Here is a 23561-nt window from a genome sequence, read left to right on the forward strand (position 1 = left end):
GTTTTGGAAAGAGGGGCAAGTATGCAGTCTGTTGTGGATGAGAGGGCTTTGGAAGTGAGTCAGTTTTTGTTCAATGTTAATAGAGCGCTGGTGGCTGATTCAGGTAAGAAACTGCAGAAGCTGGTGACTTATTTTGGTAAAGTGTGTGAAAGAAGAAAGCTGTGAGTAAATGTGAATAAGAGCAAGGTTATTAGGTGCAGTAGGGTTGAGGGACAAGTCAATTGGGAGGTAAGTTTGAATGGAGAAAAACTGGAGGAAGTGAAGTGTTTTAGATATCTGGGATTGGAATTGGCAGCGGATGGAACCATGATAGCGGAAGTAAGTCACAGGGTGGGGAAGGGGGCGAAAGTTCTGGGAGGGTTGAAAAATGTGTGGAAGACGAGAACATTATCTTGGAAAGCAAAAATGGGTATGTTTAAAGGAACAGTGGTTCCAACAATGTAATATGGTTGCGAGGCATGTGATATAGATAGGGTTGAGCGGAGGAGGGTGGATGTGTTGGAAATGAGATGTTTGGGGACAATATGTGGTGTGGGGTGATTTGATCAAGTTAGTAATGAAAGGGTTAGAGAGATGTGTGGTAATAAAAAGAGTGTGGTTGAGAGAGCAGAAGAGTGCGTTTTGAAATGGTTTGGACACATGGAGAGAATGAGTGAGGAAAGATTGACAAAAAGGATAACCGTGTCAGAGGTGGAGGGAATGAGAAGTGGAAGACCAAATTGGAGGTGGAAGGATGGATTGAAAAAGATTTTGAGCGATTGGGGCCTGAACATGCAGGAGGGTGAAAGACATGCAAGGAAGGGAGTGAATTGGAACGATGTGGTTTAACGGGGTCGACGTGCTGTCAATGGATTGAACCAGGGCATGTGAAGCGTCTGGGGTAAACCATGGAAAGTTTTGTGGGGCCTGGATGTGGAAAGGGAGCTGTGGTTTCCGTGCATTATACATGACAGCTAGAGACAGAGTGAACGAATGTGGCCTTTGTTGTCCTTTCCTAGCGCTACCTCACGCACATGCGGAGGAAGGGGATTGTCATTTCATGTGTGGCAGGGTGGTGACAGGAATGAATAAAGGCAGCAAGTATGAATTATGTACATGTGTATATATGTATTTTGTCTGTGTACTTAAATAAATGTATACGTTGAAATGTATAGGTATATATATGTGCGTGTGTGGATGTGTATGTATATACGTGTGTATGTGGGTGGGTTGGGCCATTCTTTCTTCTGTTTCCTTGTACTGCCTTGCTAATGCAGGAGACAGCGACAAAGTATAATGATGAATATTATTCATTATTCCCAAGCTCACTTACTCTCACCACTCTCTTCACCCCAACATCATCTTTTCTGAAAACATCTACAAATCTTCACCTTCACCTCCACAAGATAATGGTCAAACATCCCTCCATTTGCACCTCTCAGCACATTAACATCCAAAAGTCTCTCTTGTGCACCTATCAATTAACACATAAGCCAATAATGCTCTCTGGCCATCTCTCCTTCTTACATACGTATACTTATCTATGTCTCCCTTTTTAAACCAGGTATTCCCTATCACCAGTCCTTTTTCAGTGCACAAATCTACAAGCTCTTCACCATGTACACCAATTGTTCCCTCAACTGCTACATTACTCACCTTTGCATTCAAATCACCCATCACTATAACCCGGTCTCGTGCATCAAAACTACTAACACTCTCACTCAGCTGCTCCCAAAACACTTGCCTCTCATGATCTTTCTTCTCATGCCCAGGTGCATATGCACCAATAATAACCCATCTCTCTCCATCCACTCTCACTTTTACCCATATCAATCTAGAGTTTACTTTCTTACACTCTATCACATACTCCCACCACTTCTGTTTCAGTAGTGCTACTCCTTCCCTTGCTCTTGTCCTTTCACCAACCCCTGACTTTACTCCCAAAACAATCCCAAACCACTCTTCCCCTTTACCCCTGAGTGTCGTTTCACTCAGAGCCAAAACATCCAGGTTCCTTTCCTCAAACATACTACCTACCTATCTCTCCTTTTTTCTCATCTCGGTTACATCCACACACATTTAGACACTCCAGTCTGAGCCTTCAAGGAGGAAGACCTTTCCCCGTGTGACTCCTTCTGTTTTCCCTTTTATAAAGTTAAAATACAAGGAGGGGAGGGTTTCTAGCCCCCCGCTCTGGTCCCCTTTAGTTGCCTTCTACAACACATGAGGAATGCGTGGGAAGTATTCTTTCTCCTCTATCCCCAGGGATGATGAATATATATATGTATATGTATACTGCAAGGCTGGATTGCAATATCACCCATTTACTATGATTTGAACATGAACAAAGCTGAACTGAATCCAGTACCATGGGTATGGTATAAGGAAAATGAAATGAAAAGAAAGGGTGGAATCAGTAACATTGTCATTATTACAGTTATAACATAGACCCCTGTACAGTCATTGTTGGTTTTAGTTTTACCACATTTTTATTATAATGTAAAGTATGAACATTGACAAAGAGGATATATGTGTCAGAGGTGGAGAGAACAAGAAAGAGAAGTGGTAGATCAAATTGAAGGTGGAAGGATGGCGTGAAAAATTTTGAGCGATCGGGGCCTGAACATACAGGAGGGTGAAAGGCATGCAAGGAATCGGAACAGTGTGGTGTAATGGGATCAACGTGCTGTCAGTGGACTGAACCAGGGGATGTGAAGCACCTGGGGTAAACCATGGAAAGGTCTGTGGGCCTGGATGTGGATAGGAAGCTGTGGTTTCGGTGCATTACACACAACAGCAAGAGACTGAGTGTGAACGAATGTGGCCTTTTTCGTCCTTTCCTGGTGCTACCTTGCTTTTTTTTGGGGGGGGGGGATGCTATTTCCTGTGTGGCAGAGTAGTGACAGGAAGGGATGAAGGCAAGCAAGAATGAATATGTACATATATATATATATTTATCCCTGGGGATAGGGGAGAAAGAATACTTCCCACGCATTCCTCATGTGTCGTAGAAGGCGACTAAAGGGAACGGGAGGGGGGGCCAGAAACCCTCCCCTCCTTGTAGTTTAACTTTCTAAAAGGGGAAACAGAAGAAGGAGTCACGCAGGGATTGCTCATCCTCCTCGAAGGCTCAGATTGGGGTGTCTAAATGTCTGTGGATGTAACCAAGATGAGAAAAAAGGAGAGATAGGTAGTATGTTTGAGGAAAGGAACCTGGATGTTTTGGCTCTGAGTGAAACGAAGCTCAGGGGTAAAGGGGAAGAGTGGTTTGGGAATGTCTTGGGAGTAAAGTCAGGGGTTAGTGAGAGCACAAGAGCAAGGGAAGGAGTAGCACTACTCCTGAAACAGGAGTTGTGGGAGTATATGATAGAGTGTAAGAAAGTAAATTCAAGATTGATATGGGTAAAACTGAAAGTGGATGGAGAGAGATGGGTGATTATTGGTGCATATGCACCTGGGCATGAGAAGAAAGATCATGAGAGGCAAGTGTTTTGGGAGCAGCTGAATGAGTGAGTTAGTGGTTTTGATGCACAAGACTGGTTTATAGTGATGGGTGATCTGAATGCAAAGGTGAGTAATGTGGCAGTTGAGGGAATAATTGGTATACATGGGGTGTTCAGTGTTGTAAATGGAAATGGTGAAGAGCTTGTACATTTATGTGCTGAAAAAGGACTGGTGATTGGGAATACCTGGTTTAAAAAGCAAGATAAGTATACATATGTAAGTAGGAGAGATGGCCAGAGAGCGTTATTGGATTACGTGTTAATTGACAGGCGTGCGAAAGAGAGACTTTTGGATGTTAATGTGCTGAGAGGTGCAACTGGAGGGATGTCTGATCATTATCTTGTGAAGGCTAAGGTGAAGATTTGTATGTGTTTTCAGAAAAGAAGAGTGAATGTTAGGGTGAAGAGGGTGGTGAGAGTAAATGAGCTTGGGAAGGTGACTTGTGTGAGGAAGTACCAGTAGAGACTGAGTACAGAATGGAAAAAGGTGAGAACAATGGAAGTAAGGGGAGTGGGGGAGGAATGGGATGTATTTAGGGAATCAGTGATGGATTGCGCAAAAGATGCTTGTGGCATGAGAAGAGTGGGAGGTGGGTTGATTAGAAAAGGTAGTGAGTGGTGGGATGAAGAAGTAAGATCATTAGTGAAAGAGAAGAGAGAGGCATTTGGACGATTTTTGCAGGGAAAAAATGCAATTGAGTGGGAAATGTATAAAAGAAAGAGACAGGAGGTCAAGAGAAAGGTGCAAGAGGTGAAAAAGAGGGCAAATGAGAGTTGGGGTGAGAGAGTATCATTAAATTTTAGGGAGAATAAAAAGATGTTCTGGAAGGAGGTAAATAAAGTGCGTAAGACTAGGGAGCAAATGGGAACTTCAGTGAAGGGCGCAAATGGGGAGGTGATAACAAGTAGTGGTGATGTGAGAAGGAGATGGAGTGAGTATTTTGAAGGTTTGTTGAATGTGTTTGATGATAGAGTGGCAGATATAGGGTGTTTTGGTCGAGGTGGTGTGCAAAGTGAGAGGGTTAGGGAAAATGATTTGGTAAACAGAGAAGAGGTAGTAAAAGCTTTGCGGAAGATGAAAGCCGGCAAGGCAGCAGGTTTGGATGGTATTGCAGTGGAACTTATTAAAAAAGGGGGTGACTGTATTGTTGACTGGTTGGTAAGGTTATTTGATGTATGTATGACTCATGGTGAGGTGCCTGAGGATTGGCGGAATGCGTGCATAGTGCCATTGTACAAAGGCAAAGGGGATAAGAGTGAGTGCTCAAATTACAGAAATACTTAGAAAAGCAAATGGATTTGTATGTAGCATTTATGGATCTGGAGAAGGCATATGATAGAGTTGATAGAGATGCTCTGTGGAAGGTATTAAGAATATATGGTGTGGGAGGCAAGTTGTTAGAAGCAGTGAAAAGTTTTTATCAAGGATGTAAGGCATGTGTACGTGTAGGAAGAGAGGAAAGTGATTGGTTCTCAGTGAATGTAGGTTTGCGGCAGGGGTGTGTGATGTCTCCATGGTTGTTTAATTTGTTTATGGATGGGGTGGTTAGGGAGGTGAATGCAAGAGTTTTGGAAAGAGGGGCAAGTATGAAGTCTGTTGGGGATGAGAGAGCTTGGGAAGTGAGTCAGTTGTTGTTCGCTGATGATACAGCGCTGGTGGCTGATTCATGTGAGAAACTGCAGAAGCTGGTGACTGAGTTTGGTAAAGTGTGTGGAAGAAGAAAGTTAAGAGTAAATGTGAATAAGAGTAAGGTTATTAGGTACAGTAGGGTTGAGGGTCAAGTCAATTGGGAGGTGAGTTTGAATGGAGAAAAACTGGAGGAAGTGAAGTGTTTTAGATATCTGGGAGTGGATCTGGCAGCGGATGGAACCATGGAAGCGGAAGTGGATCATAGGGTGGGGGAGGGGGCGAAAATTCTGGGAGCCTTGAAGAATGTGTGGAAGTCGAGAACATTATCTCGGAAAGCAAAAATGGGTATGTTTGAAGGAATAGTGGTTCCAACAATGTATGGTTGCGAGGCGAGGACTATGGATAGAGTTGTGCGCAGGAGGATGGATGTGCTGGAAATGAGATGTTTGAGGACATTGTGTGGTGTGAGGTGGTTTGATCGAGTAAGTAACGTAAGGGTAAGAGAGATGTGTGGAAATAAAAAGAGCGTGGTTGAGAGAGCAGAAGAGGGTGTTTTGAAATGGTTTGGTCACATGGAGAGAATGGGTGAGGAAAGATTGACCAAGAGGATATACGTGTCGGAGGTGGAGGGAACGAGGAGAAGAGGGAGACCAAATTGGAGGTGGAAAGATGGAGTGAAAAAGATTTTGTGTGATCGGGGCCTGAACATGCAGGAGGGTGAAAGGAGGGCAAGGAATAGAGTGAATTGGAGCGATGTGGTATACCGGGGTTGACGTGCTGTCAGTGGATTGAATCAAGGCATGTGAAGCGTCTGGGGTAAACCATGGAAAGCTGTGTAGGTATGTATATTTGCGTGTGTGGACGTATGTATATACATGTGTATGGGGGGGGTTGGGCCATTTCTTTCGTCTGTTTCCTTGCGCTACCTCGCAAACGCAGGAGACAGCAAAAAAAAAAGTTGAGTATTCCTGGTTAATTATATGGGAGGGTATTGATTGAGAGGGTGAAAGCATGTACAGAGCATCAGATTGGGGAAGAGCAGTGTGGTTTCAGAAGTGATAGAAGATGTGTGGATCAGGTGTTTGCTTTGAAGAATGTATGTGAGAAATACTTAGAAAAGCAAATGGATTTGTATGTAGCATTAATGGATCTGGAAAAGGCATATGATCGAGTTGATAGAGATGCTCTGTGGAAGGTATTAAGAATATATGTTGTGGGAGGCAAGTTGTTAGAAGCAGTGAAAAGTTTTTATCGAGGATGTAATGCATGTGTGCGCGTAGGAAGAGAGGAAAGTAATTGGTTCTCAGTGAATGTAGGTTTGCGGCAGGGGTGTGTGATGTCTCCATTGTTGTTTAATTTGTTTATGGATGGGGTTGTTAGGGAGGTGAATGCAAGAGTTTTGGAAAGAGGGGCAAGTATGAAGTCTGTTGTGGATGAGAGAGCTTGGGAAGTGAGTCAGTTGTTGTTCGCTGATGATACAGTGCTGGTGGCTGATTCATGTGAGAAACTGCAGAAGCTGGTGACTGAGTTTGGAAAAGTGTGTGGAAGAAGAAAGTTAAGAGTAAATGTGAATAAGAGCAAGGTTATTAGGTACAGTAGGGTTGAGGGTCAAGTCAATTGGGAGGTGAGTTTGAATGGAGAAAAACTGGAGGAAGTGAAGTGTTTTAGATATCTGGGAGTGGATCTGTCAGCGGATGGAACCATGGAAGCGGAAGTGGATCATAGGGTGAGGGAGGGGGCAAAAATCCTGGGGGCCTTGAAGAATGTGTGGAAGTCGAGAACATTATCTCGGAAAGCAAAAATGGGTATGTTTGAAGGAATAGTGGTTCCAACAATGTTGTATGGTTGCGAGGCGTGGGCTATGGATAGAGTTGTGCGCAGGAGGATGGATGTGCTGGAAATGAGATGTTTGAGGACAATGTGTGGTGTGAGGTGGTTTGATCGAGTGAGTAACGTAAGGGTAAGAGAGATGTGTGGAAATAAAAAGAGCGTGGTTGAGAGAGCAGAAGAGGGTGTTTTGAAGTGGTTTGGGCACATGGAGAGAATGAGTGAGGAAAGATTGACCAAGAGGATATATGTGTCGGAGGTGGAGGGAACAAGGAGAAGAGGGAGACCAAATTGGAGGTGGAAAGATGGAGTGAAAAAGATTTTGTGTGATCGGGGCCTGAACATGCAGGAGGGTGAAAGGAGGGCAAGGAATAGAGTGAATTGGAGCTATGTGGTATACCGGGGTTGACGTGCTGTCAGTGGATTGAAGCAAGGCATGTGAAGCGTCTGGGGTAAACCATGGAAAGCTGTGTAGGTATGTATATTTGCGTGTGTGGACGTATGTATATACATGTGTATGGGGGGGGTTGGGCCATTTCTTTCGTCTGTTTCCTTGCACTACCTCGCAAACGCGGGAGACAGCGACAAAGTATAAAAAAAAAAAATATATATATATATATATATATATATATATATATATATATATATATATATATATATATATATCTCCCCTATCCCTGGGGATAGGGGAGAAAGAATACTTCCCACGTATTCCCTGCGTGTCGTAGAAGGCGACTAAAAGGGGAGGGAGCGGGGGGCTGGAAATCCTCCCCTCTCATTTTTTTTTTATTTTCCAAAAGAAGGAACAGAGAACGAGGCCAGGTGAGGATATTCCCTCAGAGGCCCAGTCCTCTGTTCTTAACGCTACCTTGCTAACGCGGGAAATGGCGAATAGTATGAAAGAAAGAAAAGAAAGAAAGATATATATATATATATATATATATATATATATATATATATATATATATATATATATATATATATATATATATATGTGTGTTAATATGTGTTAATTGACAGGCGTGCGAAAGAGAGACTTTTGGATGTTAATGTGCTGAGAGGTGCAACTGGAGGGATGTCTGATCATTATCTTGTGGAGGCTAAGGTGAAGATTTGTATGGGTTTTCAGAAAAGAAGAGTGAATGTTGGGGTGAAGAGGGTGGTGAGAGTAAGTGAGCTTGGGAAGGAGACCTGTGTGAGGAAGTACCAGGAGAGACTGAGTACAGAATGGAAAAAGGTGAGAACAATGGAAGTAAGGGGAGTGGGGGAGGAATGGGATGTATTTAGGGAATCAGTGATGGATTGCGCAAAAGATGCTTGTGGCATGAGAAGAGTGGGAGGTGGGTTGATTAGAAAGGGTAGTGAGTGGTGGGATGAAGAAGTAAGAGTATTAGTGAAAGAGAAGAGAGAGGCATTTGGACGATTTTTGCAGGGAAAAAATGCAATTGAGTGGGAGATGTATAAAAGAAAGAGACAGGAGGTCAAGAGAAAGGTGCAAGAGGTGAAAAAAAGGGCAAATGAGAGTTGGGGCGAGAGAGTATCATTAAATTTTAGGGAGAATAAAAAGATGTTCTGGAAGGAGGTAAATAAAGTGCGTAAGACAAGGGAGCAAATGGGAACTTCAGTGAAGGGCGCAAATGGGGAGGTGATAACAAGTAGTGGTGATGTGAGAAGGAGATGGAGTGAGTATTTTGAAGGTTTGTTGAATGTGTTTGATGATAGAGTGGCAGATATAGGGTGTTTTGGTCGAGGTGGTGTGCAAAGTGAGAGGGTTAGGGAAAATGATTTGGTAAACAGAGAAGAGGTAGTGAAAGCTTTGCGGAAGATGAAAGCCGGCAAGGCAGCAGGTTTGGATGGTATTGCAGTGGAATTTATTAAAAAAGGGGGTGACTGTATTGTTGACTGGTTGGTAAGGTTATTTAATGTATGTATGACTCATGGTGAGGTGCCTGAGGATTGGCGGAATGCGTGCATAGTGCCATTGTACAAAGGCAAAGGGGATAAGAGTGAGTGCTCAAATTACAGAGGTATAAGTTTGTTGAGTATTCCTGGTAAATTATATGGGAGGGTATTGATTGAGAGGGTGAAGGCATGTACAGAGCATCAGATTGGGGAAGAGCAGTGTGGTTTCAGAAGTGGTAGAGGATGTGTGGATCAGGTGTTTGCTTTGAAGAATGTATGTGAGAAATACTTAGAAAAGCAAATGGATTTGTATGTAGCATTTATGGATCTGGAGAAGGCATATGATAGAGTTGATAGAGATGCTCTGTGGAAGGTATTAAGAATATATGGTGTGGGAGGAAAGTTGTTAGAAGCAGTGAAAAGTTTTTATCGAGGATGTAAGGCATGTGTACGTGTTGGAAGAGAGGAAAGTGATTGGTTCTCAGTGAATGTAGGTCTGCGGCAGGGGTGTGTGATGTCTCCATGGTTGTTTAATTTGTTTATGGATGGGGTTGTTAGGGAGGTAAATGCAAGAGTTTTGGAAAGAGGGGCAAGTATGAAGTCTGTTGGGGATGAGAGAGCTTGGGAAGTGAGTCAGTTGTTGTTCGCTGATGATACAGCTCTGGTGGCTGATTCATGTGAGAAACTGCAGAAGCTGGTGACTGAGTTTGGTAAAGTGTGTGGAAGAAGAAAGTTAAGAGTAAATGTGAATAAGAGCAAGGTTATTAGGTACAGTAGGGTTGAGGGTCAAGTCAATTGGGAGGTGAGTTTGAATGGAGAAAAACTGGAGGAAGTGAAGTGTTTTAGATATCTGGGAGTGGATCTGGCAGCGGATGGAACCATGGAAGCGGAAGTGGATCATAGGGTGGGGGAGGGGGCGAAAATTCTGGGGGCCTTGAAGAATGTGTGGAAGTCGAGAACATTATCTCGGAAAGCAAAAATGGGTATGTTTGAAGGAATAGTGGTTCCAACAATGTTGTATGGTTGCGAGGCGTGGGCTATGGATAGAGTTGTGCGCAGGAGGATGGATGTGCTGGAAATGAGATGTTTGAGGACAATGTGTGGTGTGAGGTGGTTTGATCGAGTGAGTAACGTAAGGGTAAGAGAGAGGTGTGGAAATAAAAAGAGCGTGGTTGAGAGAGCAGAAGAGGGTGTTTTGAAGTGGTTTGGGCACATGGAGAGAATGAGTGAGGAAAGATTGACCAAGAGGATATATGTGTCGGAGGTGGAGGGAACGAGGAGAAGAGGGAGACCAAATTGGAGGTGGAAAGATGGAGTAAAAAAGATTTTGTGTGATCGGGGCCTGAACATGCAGGAGGGTGAAAGGAGGGCAAGGAATAGAGTGAATTGGAGCGATGTGGTATACCGGGGTTGACGTGCTGTCAGTGGATTGAATCAAGGCATGTGAAGCGTCTGGGGTAAACCATGGAAAGTTGTGTAGGTATGTATATTTGCGTGTGTGGACGTATGTATATACATGTGTATGGGGGGTTGGGGGGTTGGGCCATTTCTTTCGTCTGTTTCCTTGCGCTACCTCGGAAACGCAGGAGATAGCGACAAAGTATAAAAAAAAAAGATATATATATATATATATATATATATATATATATATATATATATATATATATATCTTTGTATGTATAGGTATGTATATGTGCATATATGTGAGTGGTTGGGCCATTTTTCAATGTTATTTGGTGCTACCTCACTGATGTGGGAAACAGTGATTGAGTTTAGTAATAATAAGAGAGAGGCATTTGGACAATTTTTGTAGGGAAATAGTTTAAATGACTAGGTGATGTATAAAAGAAAGAGGCAAGAGGTCAAGAGAAAGGTGCAAAAGGTGAAAGAGAGAGCAAATGAGAATTGGGGTGAAGGGAGCAAATGGGCAGGTAATAACAAGTAGTGGTGAAGTGAGAGGGAGATGGAGTGAGTATGTTGAAGGTTTTTGAAGGTTTTTGATGATAGAGTGGCAGATATAGGGTGTTTTGGTGGAGATGGTATTTGAAGTGAAAGGGTCAGGGAAAATGATTTGGTAAACAGAGAAGAGGTAGTGAAAGCTTTGCAGAAGATGAAAGGTGGCAAGGCGGCGGGTTTGGATGATATTGCTGTGGACTTTATCAAAAAAGGGGGTGACTGTGTTGTTTACTGTGGTGAGGATATTCAATGTATGTATGGTTCATGGTGAAGGGCCTTAGGATTGGCGGAATGCATGCATAGTGTCATTGTACAAAGGCAAAGTGGATAAAGGTGAGTGTTGAAATTACAGAGGTATAAGTTTGTTGAGTATTCCTGGGAAATTATATGGAAGGGTATTGATTGAGAGGGTGAAGGCATGTATAGAGTATCAGATTGGGGAAGAGCAGTGTGGTTTCAGGAGTGGTAGAGGATGTGTGGATCAGGTGTTTGCTTAGAAGAATGTATGTGAGAAATACTTAGAAAAACAGATGGATTCGTATGTAGCATTTATGGATCTGGAGAATGGATATGATAGAAATGATAGAGATGCTCTGTGGAAGGTATTAAGAGTATATGGTGTGGGAGGTAAGTTGCTAGAAGAAGTGAAAAGTTTTTATTGAGGATGTAAGGCATGTGTACGTGTAGGAAGAGAGGAAAGTGATTGGTTCCTAGTGAATGTCAGTTTGTGGCAAGGATGGGTGATGTCTCCATGGTTGTTTAATTTGTTTATAGATTGGGTTTTGGGGAGAGGGGCAAGTATGCAGTCTGTTGTAGGTGAGAGGGCTTGGAAAGTGAGTCAGTTGTTGTTCGCTGATGATACAGTGCTGTTGGCTGATTCGGGTGAGAAACTGCAGAAGCTGGTGACTGAGTTTGGTAAAATGGGTGAAAGAAGAAAGCTTAGAATAAATGTAAATAAGAGCAAGGTTATTAGGTTCAGTAGGTTTGAGGGACAAGCAAATTGGGAGGTGAGTTTGAATGGAGAAAAACAGGAGTAAGTGAATGTATGTGAGAAATACTTAGAAAAACAGATGGATTTGTATGTAGCATTTATGGATCTGGAGAATGGATATGATAGAAATGATAGAGATGCTCTGTGGAAGGTATTAAGAGTATATGGTGTGGGAGGTAAGTTGCTAGAAGAAGTGAAAAGTTTTTATTGCGGATGTAAGGCATGTGTACGTGTAGGAAGAGAGGAAAGTGATTGGTTCCTAGTGAATGTCAGTTTGCGGCAAGGATGCGTGATGTCTCCATGGTTGTTTGATTTGTTTATGGATGGGGTTTTGGGGAGAGGGGCAAGTATGCAGTCTGTTGTAGGTGAGAGGGCTTGGAAAGTGAGTCAGTTGTTGTTCGCTGATGATACAGTGCTGTTGGCTGATTCGGGTGAGAAACTGCAGAAGCTGGTGACTGAGTTTGGTAAAATGGGTGAAAGAAGAAAGCTTAGAATAAATGTAAATAAGAGCAAGGTTATTAGGTTCAGTAGGTTTGAGGGACAAGCAAATTGGGAGGTGAGTTTGAATGGAGAAAAACTGGAGTAAGTGAAGTGTTTTAGATATCTGGGAGTGGATTTGGCATCGGATGGCACCATGGAAGCGGGAGTGAGTCACAGGGTGGGTGAGGGGGCAAAGGTTCTGGGAGCATTGAAGAGTGTGTGGAAGGCAAGAATGTTATCTTGGAGAGCAAAAATGGGTATGTTTGAAAGAATAGTGGTTCCAACAATATTATATGGTTGTGAGGCATAGGCTATAGATAGGGCTGTGCGGACGAGGGTGAATGTGCTGGAAATGAGATGTTTGAAGACAATATGTGGTGTGAGGTGGTTTGATCGAGTAACTAATGAAAGGGTAAGAGAGATGTTTGGTAATAAAAAGAGTGTGGTTGAGAGAGCAGAAAAGGATGTTTTGAAATGGTTTGGTCACATGGAGAGAATAAGTGAGGAAAGATTGACAAAGAGGATATATATGTGGCAGAGGTGGAGGGAATGAGAAGTGTGAGACCCAGTTGGAGGTGGAAGGATGGAATGAAAAAGATTTTGAGTGGTCGGGGCCTGAACATACAGGAGGGTGAAAGGCACGCAAGGAATAGAGTGAATTGGAACAATGTGGTATTCCGGGGTCAGTGTGCTGTCAGTGGATTGAACAGTGTACCAGGGCATGAGAAGTGTCTGGAGTAAACCATGTAAAGTTTTATGGGCCTAGATGTGGAAAGGGAGTTGTGGTTTCAGTTCATTATACATGACAGCTAAAGACTGAGTGTGAACGAATGTGACCTTTTGTCCTTTCCTAGCGCTACCTCACTGGGGGAGTGTGGATGCTATTTTATGTGTAGTGGGGTGGCGACAGGAATGAATGAAGGCAGCATGTATGAATTATGTACATGTGTATATATGTATATGTCTGTGTGTATGTATATATGTATATGTTGAGATGTATAGGTATTTATATGTGCATGTATGGACATGTATGTATATACATGTGTATGTGGGTGGGTTGGGCCATTCTTTTGTCTGTCTCCTTGTGCTACCTCACTAATGCAGGAGACAGCGACAAAGTATGATAAAAAAGAAATAACGTTAAAATGTATAGGTTTGTATATGTGCATGTGTGGTCATGTATGTTTATACATACATATGTATGTGGGTGGGTTGGGCCATTGTTTCAGCTGTTTCCTTGTGCTACCTAGCTGACGTGGGAGACAGCAACAAAGTACAATAAATAGAAAGATAATGATAATAATAATAATTATAATAATAAGATGAACATTAATGTGATTAGTACTTTGTACTTGTAAATAGACATAGTTTATTATACACTCCAACCTAGCCTGGACAGAGAATACAAGCAGAGTCTTGCATTCTTGGCTTACCTTCACCTGAACTCTTAAGATTGTATTTTCAAATTTGAATTTTTTTTTTATTGCTCAGTTACATGTTTGTGTATCTAAATGTTATTTATGAATTTTAGGTGGCTCAGGGGATCCTGAGTCTGGAGATGGACATCATGTGTGGGATAATGAAGAAGATGGTGTAGCATACTCCTGGTCCTTCTTCCACACTATGTTTGGCCTGGCCACATTGTATGTCATGATGACCCTTACTAACTGGTTTACACCCAATTCAGACCTGACTACATTGTCCAGCAACATGGCTGCTGTTTGGGTCAAGGTAAGTCACGTAATGCATTTTGTCTCTTGGAATATCATAACTCCTTCTTCAAGTTGATTTTCAAGTCATGGAACATGATGGGTTTATAGCAGCTCAGAATTTGAGTTTTGTAGAACTAATTATTACACAATATTAGCAGTGTTGTCCAGTATTCATACTTATACATATCATTGTTTTGAAATATTTGGGTCCAAGAGGTGTTTGTTTAAGGTTAAGTTGATAGGAAGGAAATCGGGTCTTTCTTTGTTTTGTGGTACTTATTGAAGATCAGGTGGCCTTTGTAGTTTTATTAGAAAAAGATAAGTACATATATCTGTTGTACTCTGGGCTGTGGTCTTTTGACACACTATGACACACTCACGGATGGTGTGACGAGGCTGGGCAGTGTGTCTGTGACTAGTGCTGAGCCCAGTTTTTATATGGGCCTGTGAACACATCATCATCACATGTTTGAACGACCGGCTGGCTCTTCCTTGTACTGTCTGTAGGTCTGCTTTACATGCTACAAAAGACTAAACAATACCTTATGCTTGGTTCTTACAGTCTAAGCAGTGAGCCTATGAGCACATTTCACGTAATGCAACTACATATGTACAACTCACAGTGAAATGACAAAACTAGAAAGCTAATGAAAAATTATTGTTATGCATTTATATCTTACATCGCTCTTACATTATGAAAGATTGAATGAATTTGGGAAGTCAGTATATATCGATTGCTGGAAACCACATAATAAAGAGGATAAACTGTTTTTATTCTTCTGCAAATTTCATCAGTTTTGAAGGACAGCTAAAATATACTAGAATTAGACAATGTAATGGCCCTGTCTCCTGATCTTTCTATGCCACCATATATTGTAAACCTTTTTAAACTGCCAGCATTCACAACTTCATTGGTTTTTTTATTCTATCCATCCACTACCCTAATGCTAAACCAGTCTTTTATCTTTCTTTCTAACAGGCTTTACACCCAGCTTTTTGTTATGTCCAGGGATTATGCTGGTGCTGCATCTCTTGAAGAGTTTTTTCCAGTCAGTGCCTTTGGTGATCTGTCTCTTGTAGAAGTATTCCCATCGCATACTGCCCAGCTGTTTTGGAAACTTGGGCTGTTATCAGTCTCTCTCTCTCTCTGTCTCTCTCTCTCTCTCTGTCTCTCTCTCTCTCTGTCTCTCTCTCTGTCTCTCTCTCTCTCTGTCTCTCTCTCTCTGTCTCTGTCTCTCTCTCTCTCTGTCTCTCTCTCTCTCTCTCTCTCTCTCTCTCTCTCTCTCTCTCTCTCTCTCTCTCTCTCTCTCTCTCTCTTTTTTTTTTTTTGGACCTTGAGTCTGTTTATCTGTGTAACTCTCTCTCTGTTTCTTGGACACCTTCATTGTCTATTAGCTTCTCATTGTTGTTCATTTCTCTTAATTCAAGTACCATCTTAGTTTCTGTACTATCAATCAGGTCTTATGCTTCTATAGATGTAAGTGACCAGACTTGAGGCATAATCCAATTTGGGTCTATGTATTTTGAAACAATTTTATTAACATGTTCCTGTCTATACATTTAGGTGTGATTCTTTTGTTTGCCAGCAGACACTGTTCTTTCACAGTTCTCCTAACTCATAGCTCAGGTGATAAATTAAGCACAATTTTGATCTTTAGATATCTCGCATGCTGATTTCTGTAATTCATTTCCTGTTTGGAAGTATGCCATCCAAATTGATGAAGTATTGAGTTGAGCCAGTAGAATAATGTTTAGTGATACAAGAAAAGTTTTGTACCCAAAGAAAGACTAAATTAGTTTGCCATAGTGGTCTCACCAGGTCGGTCTCCCAAATGCAAAAATGCATCTTGAATACCAAAATATTTTTTATATTATACTTCGTCGCCGTCTCCCGCGTCTGCGAGGTAGCGCAAGGAAACAGACGAAAGAAATGGCCCAACCCCCCCCCATACACATGTATATACATACGTCCACACACGCAAATATACTTACCTACACAGCTTTCCATGGCTTACCCCAGACGCTTCACATGCCTTGATTCAATCCACTGACAGCACGTCAACCCCGGTATACCACATCGCTCCAATTCACTCTATTCGTTGCCCTCCTTTCACCCTCCTGCATGTTCAGGCCCCGATCACACAAAATCTTTTTCACTCCATCTTTCCACCTCCAATTTGGTCTCCCTCTTCTCCTTGTTCCCTCCACCTCCGACACATATATCCTCTTGGTCAATCTTTCCTCACTCATCCTCTCCATGTGCCCAAACCACTTCAAAACACCCTCTTCTGCTCTCTCAACCACGCTCTTTTTATTTCCACACATCTCTCTTACCCTTACGTTACTCACTCGATCAAACCACCTCACACCACACATTGTCCTCAAACATCTCATTTCCAGCACATCCATCCTCCTGCGCACAACTCAATCCATAGCCCACGCCTCGCAACCATACAACATTGTTGGAACCACTATTCCTTCATACATACCCATTTTTGCTTTCCGAGATAATGTTCTCGACTTCCACACATTCTTCAAGGCCCCCAGAATTTTCGCCCCCTCCCCCACCCTATGATCCACTTCCGCTTCCATGGTTCCATCCGCTGCCAGATCCACTCCCAGATATCTAAAACACTTCACTTCCTCCAGTTTTTCTCCATTCAAACTCACCTCCCAATTGACTTGACCCTCAACCCTACTGTACCTAATAACCTTGCTCTTATTCACATTTACTCTTAACTTTCTTCTTCCACACACTTTACCAAACTCAGTCACCAGCTTCTGCAGTTTCTCACATGAATCAGCCACCAGCGCTGTATCATCAGCGAACAACAACTGACTCACTTCCCAAGCTCTCTCATCCCCAACAGACTTCATACTTGCCCCTCTTTCCAAAACTCTTGCATTTACCTCCCTAACAACCCCATCCATAAACAAATTAAACAACCATGGAGACATCACACACCCCTGCCGCAAACCTACATTCACTGAGAACCAATCACTTTCCTCTCTTCCTACACGTACACATGCCTTACATCCTCGATAAAAACTTTTCACTGCTTCTAACAACTTTCCTCCCACACCATATATTCTTAATACCTTCCACAGAGCATCTCTATCAACTCTATCATATGCCTTCTCCAGATCCATAAATGCTACATACAAATCCATTTGCTTTTCTAAGTATTTCTCACATACATTCTTCAAAGCAAACACCTGATCCACACATCCTGATCCACCAAAGTATTTAAGTAATATAGATAAAAGTCTCTTATGTATTGAAAGAACTTCATGTTAGAACAATGTAGAATAACCAAGAAACAGTTGATTTTGTCCTCATCTTTAAAGACTAAGGGAGAAATAATAGAAATTTGTGATGGGAGTGTATTGATAAAGATATCTTACCAGTACACTCCCATATTCTCTAACTATTTGTATAAAAATATAGATTAGAATTTCATAAATCATTATGTAATACCCTTCTAAAAGAGAACTGTCAAAAAATATATTAGAAATATAATACACCTCACGATTTTATTGATTGTAATATGAATGGTTTGAAGCAAACATCATCACTAATGATCAGTAGGAAGTACAACCATGACCTATTTCACTTTTCTCCCATAAGTTTTTGAATATGTACATAATTCAATTTGTGCATTATTTAACAACTTCCTGAAGAAAACTGTCTGCAAATAATACATGAAAAATGCATTTTACTGTATTTCACTGATAATATGGTGAATGTTTCGAACAGAAGGGATGCAAGATCTAGGTAGGAATTCTATCTCCTTGGTTCAGTAGAACCCTAAAACTAGCAAAATATTACCATAATAACAGTGTTTTTCACTGCTTCTAACAACTTGCCTCCCTTACCATATATTCATAATACCTTCCACAGAGCATCTCTATCAACTCTGTCATTCATGCCTTCTCTAGATCCATAAATGCTACATACAAATCCGTTTGCTTTTCTAAGTATTTCTCACATATATTCTTCAAAGCAAACACCTGGTCGACACATCCTCTACCACTTCTGAAACCACACTGCTCCTCCTCAATCTGATGCTCTGTACATGCCTTCACACCTGATGTGTGGATCAGGTGTTTGCTTTGAAAAATATATATGAGAAATACTTAGAAAAGCAAATGGATATGTATGTAGCATTTATGGATCTGGAGAAGGCATATGATAGAGTTGATAGAGATGCTCTGTGGAAGGTATTAAGAATATATGGTGTGGGAGGCAAGTTGTTAGAAGCAGTGAAAAGTTTTTATCAAGAATGTAAGGCATGTGTATGTGTAGGAAGAGAGGAAAGTGATTGGTTCTCAGTGAATGTTGGTTTGTGGCAGGGGTGCATGATGCCTCCATGGTTGTTTAATTTGTTTATGGATGGGGTTGTTAGGGAGGTGAATGCAAAAGTTTTGGAAAGAGGGGCAAGTATGCAGTCTGTTGTGGATGAGAGAGCTTGGGAAGTGAGTCAGTTGTTGTTCACTGATGATACAGCGCTGGTGGCTGATTCATGTGAGAAACTGCAGAAGCTGGTGACTGAGTTTGGTAAAGTGTGTGAAAGAAGAAAGCTTAGAGTAAATGTGAATAAGAGCAAGGTTATTAGGTACAGTAGGGTTGAGGGACAAGTCAGTTGGGAGGTGAGTTTGAATGGAGAAAAACTGGAGGAAGTGAAGTGTTTTAGATATCTGGGAGTGGATTTGGCAGCGGATGGAACCATGGAAGCGGAAGTGAATCATAGGGTGTGGGAGGGGGCGAAAGTTCTAGGAGCGTTGAAGAATGTATGGAAGTTGAGAACATTATCTCAGAAAGCAAAAATGGGTATGTTTGAAGGAATAGTGGTTCCAACAATGTTATATGGTTGTGAGGTGTGGGTTATAGATAGAGTTGTGCGGAGGAGGGTGGATGTGCTGGAAATGAGATGTTTGAGTACAATATGTGGTGTGAGGAGGTTTGATCGAGTAAGTAGTAATAGGGTAAGAGAGATGTGTGGTAATAAAAAGAGTGTGGTTGAGAGAGCAGAAGAGGGTGTTTTGAAATGGTTTGGTCACATGGAGAGAATGAGTGAGGAAAGATTGACCAAGAGGATATATGTGTCAGAGGTGGAGGGAACAAGGAGAAGCGGGAGACCAAATTGGAGGTGGAAAGAGGAGGGTGAAAGGCGTGCAAGGAATTGAGTGAATTGGAATGATGTGGTTTACCGGGGTCGACATGCTGTCAGTGGATTGAACCAGGGCATGTGAAGCGTATGGGGTAAACCATGGAAAGTTCTGTGGGGCCTGGATGTGGAAAGGGAGCTGTAGTTTCGGTGCATTATACATGACAGCTAGAGACTGAGTGTGAACAAATGTGGCCTTTGTTGTCTTTTCCTAGCGCTACCTCGCGCACATGTTATACAAAGTTTCTGCAGTTTCTCACCCAAATCAGCCACCAGCATTGTATCATCAGTGAACAACAACTGACTCACTTCCCAAGCTCTCTCATCCACAAGAGACTGCATACTTGCCCCTCTCTCCAAAACTCTTGCATTTGTACTTTTTCTTTATTCAAGACTTTGATGAATTAAGGTAAACAGTTATATTGACAGAATGATTCATATGCACTTAGAATTTAGGTTTGCTATGTAGAAGGAATAAGAAAATTACCCTTTATCTTACTCAGATTGTGTCCAGCTGGATTTGTCTCCTACTTTATTTGTGGACCTTGGTGGCTCCCATCATCCTTTCTAATCGTGACTTCAGCTAGACCTTTCACCATCTACCAGCAGTAAAGGTTATCATTTAACAAGATGTGACTTACAGAATTTAAGTAATCCCAGTTTTAAGGTTAACATAATTAAGCAGATCTCGTCTGAATATTCCCAGACTTTAGCTTTTCAGATAAAACCTTCATAGAATTTTGCTGGTTCCCATCTCACATGTCAGGGATTTTTAGCCAGTTCTTATCATTTGCATCAGGGAATTTAGGTGAACACATTGTAAAAGAATTATTTGGAGAATATGGCTGACTTCAGTTTCACAGTCATTGACTTCTTAACTGATCATGACATCATTCACACACTGAAACTCAGTCATATTCTACTAAAGGTTTTAGTTAGAATAGGAATCTTACTAAGTATGGAGTAAGTTGTACAGTTGTAGGCCAGGATTATCATTATTTCCTATAAGATCCAAGAAATAAAATGGCTAACACATCTTTAGAAAACAATTGACTCGTAACTGAAAAAAATATGTATGGAATGATGTGAAGCTGTGCATTGTAAAGTAGACATAGACCATCTTTTTGTACGTTAACATTGATTTCAGGTACAAGCCATGGGAATATGTTTTGTGTTTCACATTACAGCAGGTCTTAAGAGAGAAAGACATTAATCTTTATATCAGATTGTGGATAAAGGCAAAAGATAATGTTTGTAAGTTTAACTATTTTATTTTGAGTCATTAATGTTGATGCTGATGCTTTTAGAACTATAAAGTTTTTGCTCTAAGAGAATATACAGTTTGAGTGATGCACTAGAACAAAAAATATTTACTCCATTTAAAGTATAGTTTAATGTAGCAGGTGAACTAAAGAGTAATGAAAATCATATATATGCTGTTATTTTCCACCACTTTGGAAACTTTGTGTCAGTAATGTGTTCTAACATGAAATGGAGTGGAGGTATGATATTTTTGAAATGCATTGGCATTTGTAATTTATAATCTTGTAAGCATAAGATACTCAGAAATTTGCAATGTAAATATGATTATTCCCTGAGGATTTGTTTTTTGAATCAGGAAAGCATATGACTAATTATCAATCAGGATCAAAGTTTTGAACAATTCTCTCCTTATATACATAATATTTAATATATATATATATATATATTATAGGAAAATGTCATCCCTTAGAGTATGGACATGCTTTAAAACACTGATATAACTAAATAATTAGTTTGCATGACCTACACATATGAAGTTAGGAAAAGAAATGGTAAAGTAAAGCGTTTGAAGAATGTGGTTGTATTGTAAAATAGGTTTTATTTAGTTCTCTCCAGTTATACAGTACTTCACTCACAAACACTAGCACTCATTTTTTATAGTACATGTCTTGTTTACTTAGCTTTGCAGATGGAACTTTTAAAAGATGAAAATTTAGTCATATCAGTTGGAGCTTCTACTGTCTCACACATTACTTAGCTAAATAGTAGTTTTATGGAACCCTTATATATTCACCCAGTATGTTTTCAAAACATGTTCTGTTTAGTTATAAAGCTTTATCATATCAAAATACAGAACTCAAAGTAATAGTGGTTAATGATAATGCACTTGCCTGTATTCATCTGAATTTTTTTCATGTTATGAAAGGCTTTTGTATCACTGAGAAACTCTTCAGATCAGTATTTATGTCTTGATGAAAGATTTGGTCTTACATGCGAGTTCTTTAGTAGCCTGTGGATATTTTTTATTTGGTTTAAAAACCCATGTGGATATATTAATAACATTTTTTGTTCCTTAGGTAAGTGTAATCTTTTTTCATTTTTCTTGTATTACTAATTGCTTTTTTCATTTTCTTTTATTATTGATTGCTTTTCCAGCTTTTGCAAGGTATTGTCATGAATTAAAAAATATTGTTTTGTATACATACTTATTGTCGTATACATACTGTCGTATTGTCAGTTAAGAAAGTGGGAAATGAAGATTCATTCTGCTTTATAGGAAACATTTTGTTGGATGCTGTGACTTATAAAATGTATTAGATCCTTCATATCTCTCTCACCATACATTTGTAACCACCAAAACTTAACTGAAGTAGTTATTTGAAATCTTCAGTTTCCTAACTACCTTAATAAATGAGTATTGTTTTTATAATGACCTTCATGGCACAGGTATACATACTTTAGTCGTGGCCAGTTTTGGTGAAAAAAAAAATATCAAAGAAAGCTTTGAAATTAATCAGAGCTTCGTAGGTGTTTGTAAAGTAGCTTCACTCTTAAAGGAAGGAAGGGGGTGTCAAAAGTCTCCACACAGAAACAAGGGGAAGCAGCAGTTAGACATGCTGTGGGTCCACTCCTTGATGGCAGGGTCAGACAACATAATAGCAGTGGCTGAAATAATCATTTAGAACAGGGAAAGGGCAGCAACATAACAGTTGACAGAAAATTAGGGTCAGGTAGGGCCAATGCCTGGAGAAGTAAGAAGGCTTTTGATTTCACTCATGCTAGTAGACATGAAAAAGCTGTTGCTTGCTTGAAAATAGGCCATATCAGGATATGCCTTCCAAGATGGACAAGTTTAGGATTTTTAACATGAAATTTGATAAAAATAATTTCAAATTGTCTGTAGATCAAACTCTTACAATTGAAATTAATTTGTAAAGAAAATGAAGAACATGCTTATATCATCAAACAGAATATTCATTTATTATTATCATACTTTGTCACTGTTTCCCGCGTTAGTGAGGTAGCGCAAGGAAACAGACGAAAGAATGGCCCAACCCACCCACATACACATGTATATACACACACACACAGACATATATAAGCATGTACATAATTCATACTGTCTGCCCTTATTCATGTTGCCACCCCACCACACATGAAAACCCCCTCCCCCCAACATGTGCGCAAGGTAGCACTAGGAAAAAGACAACAAAGGCCACATTCGTTCACACTCAGTCTAGCTGTCACGTATAATGCACCGAAACCTTAACTCCCTTTCCACATCCAGGCCCCACAAAACTTGAAAATTCATATTCGCATTTGGACTATCACTAAAGCAGAGCTGACAAGGGTGGTTTTTGTTGATCTAATATTGTCGAGGAGCAGTCTTAGATAATTGGGTTTGAGACAGATCAGGGGAAGAAATAGGCAGATGGTGTTCTTTAGAAACTAGGTTGCATGTGTCTGCAAATTTTGCCAGGTCTAGGATCAGTGGCCAAAAAAGTAGGTCCCAGTTGCTTGATGATGACATGGGTAAGACACCATCCAACCTGATTTGACTAGTGGCATCTTTCTGATTTGGTGTCAAAAAATTATGTACTGCCAGTATATAAACGTATCATTTGTATTGAAAGTTTGGCATCCTAAATAAGTCCCATATTGCTGTTTATTGACATGTTTTAAGTGTGAACCATGTTTCTGTGATGTACAATTGATATTTGTTTAAATATGTTAATTGGTATTTTGTACTTTGTATGCATTGGAAGATATAAGAAAGTGTATGTTCAAGGTTGTGCATTGGTTCACATGCGTAAAAGGCAAACGTTGCAATTTCTGAAACAAGTAGTTCAAGATTTTAATTGGACACTTGTAAGGCATCATTTACTATTTTTAGTGACTGATAATGTGTATTTAAATGTAAAGCTTGAAAGTTGTATTTATTCATATTTTCTTTATTCACATTTGGCTTTAGTTTAAAATATCCTGGAAATACCTACCTTGACCTTTTTCTTATCAAAAGTATTTTTAGAGGATGTTAGTGATATTAAATGTGATAGTATCCTAAGACTATAGCTTAGACCTTTATCACTGTCAGCAGTAATTCATTGTCTTTATAACAAAGTGGATTTTACCAGTTGCACTAAGGCGTAA

At 40.6% G+C, this 23561-nt stretch overlaps 1 protein-coding gene across 2 annotated transcripts in view; it reads left to right on the forward strand.

Moving 5' to 3' along the window:
• The window catches only part of Serinc (serine incorporator TMS1), a 79374-nt gene extending 55903 nt beyond the window's left edge, over positions 1-23471 (forward strand). For both annotated transcript variants that reach the window (XM_071673878.1, XM_071673879.1), the window contains 2 exons: positions 13800-13999; positions 19652-23471. In XM_071673878.1, coding sequence (XP_071529979.1) covers positions 13800-13999; positions 19652-19735 — 284 coding nt within the window. In that variant the 3' untranslated portion in view covers positions 19736-23471. The remainder of the gene's footprint in view (positions 1-13799; positions 14000-19651) is intronic.
• The last annotated feature ends 90 nt before the right edge of the window (positions 23472-23561 follow it).

This window comes from Panulirus ornatus, chromosome 19, assembly GCF_036320965.1.
Source record: "Panulirus ornatus isolate Po-2019 chromosome 19, ASM3632096v1, whole genome shotgun sequence".
NCBI classification, from domain to species: Eukaryota; Metazoa; Arthropoda; class Malacostraca; order Decapoda; family Palinuridae; genus Panulirus; species Panulirus ornatus.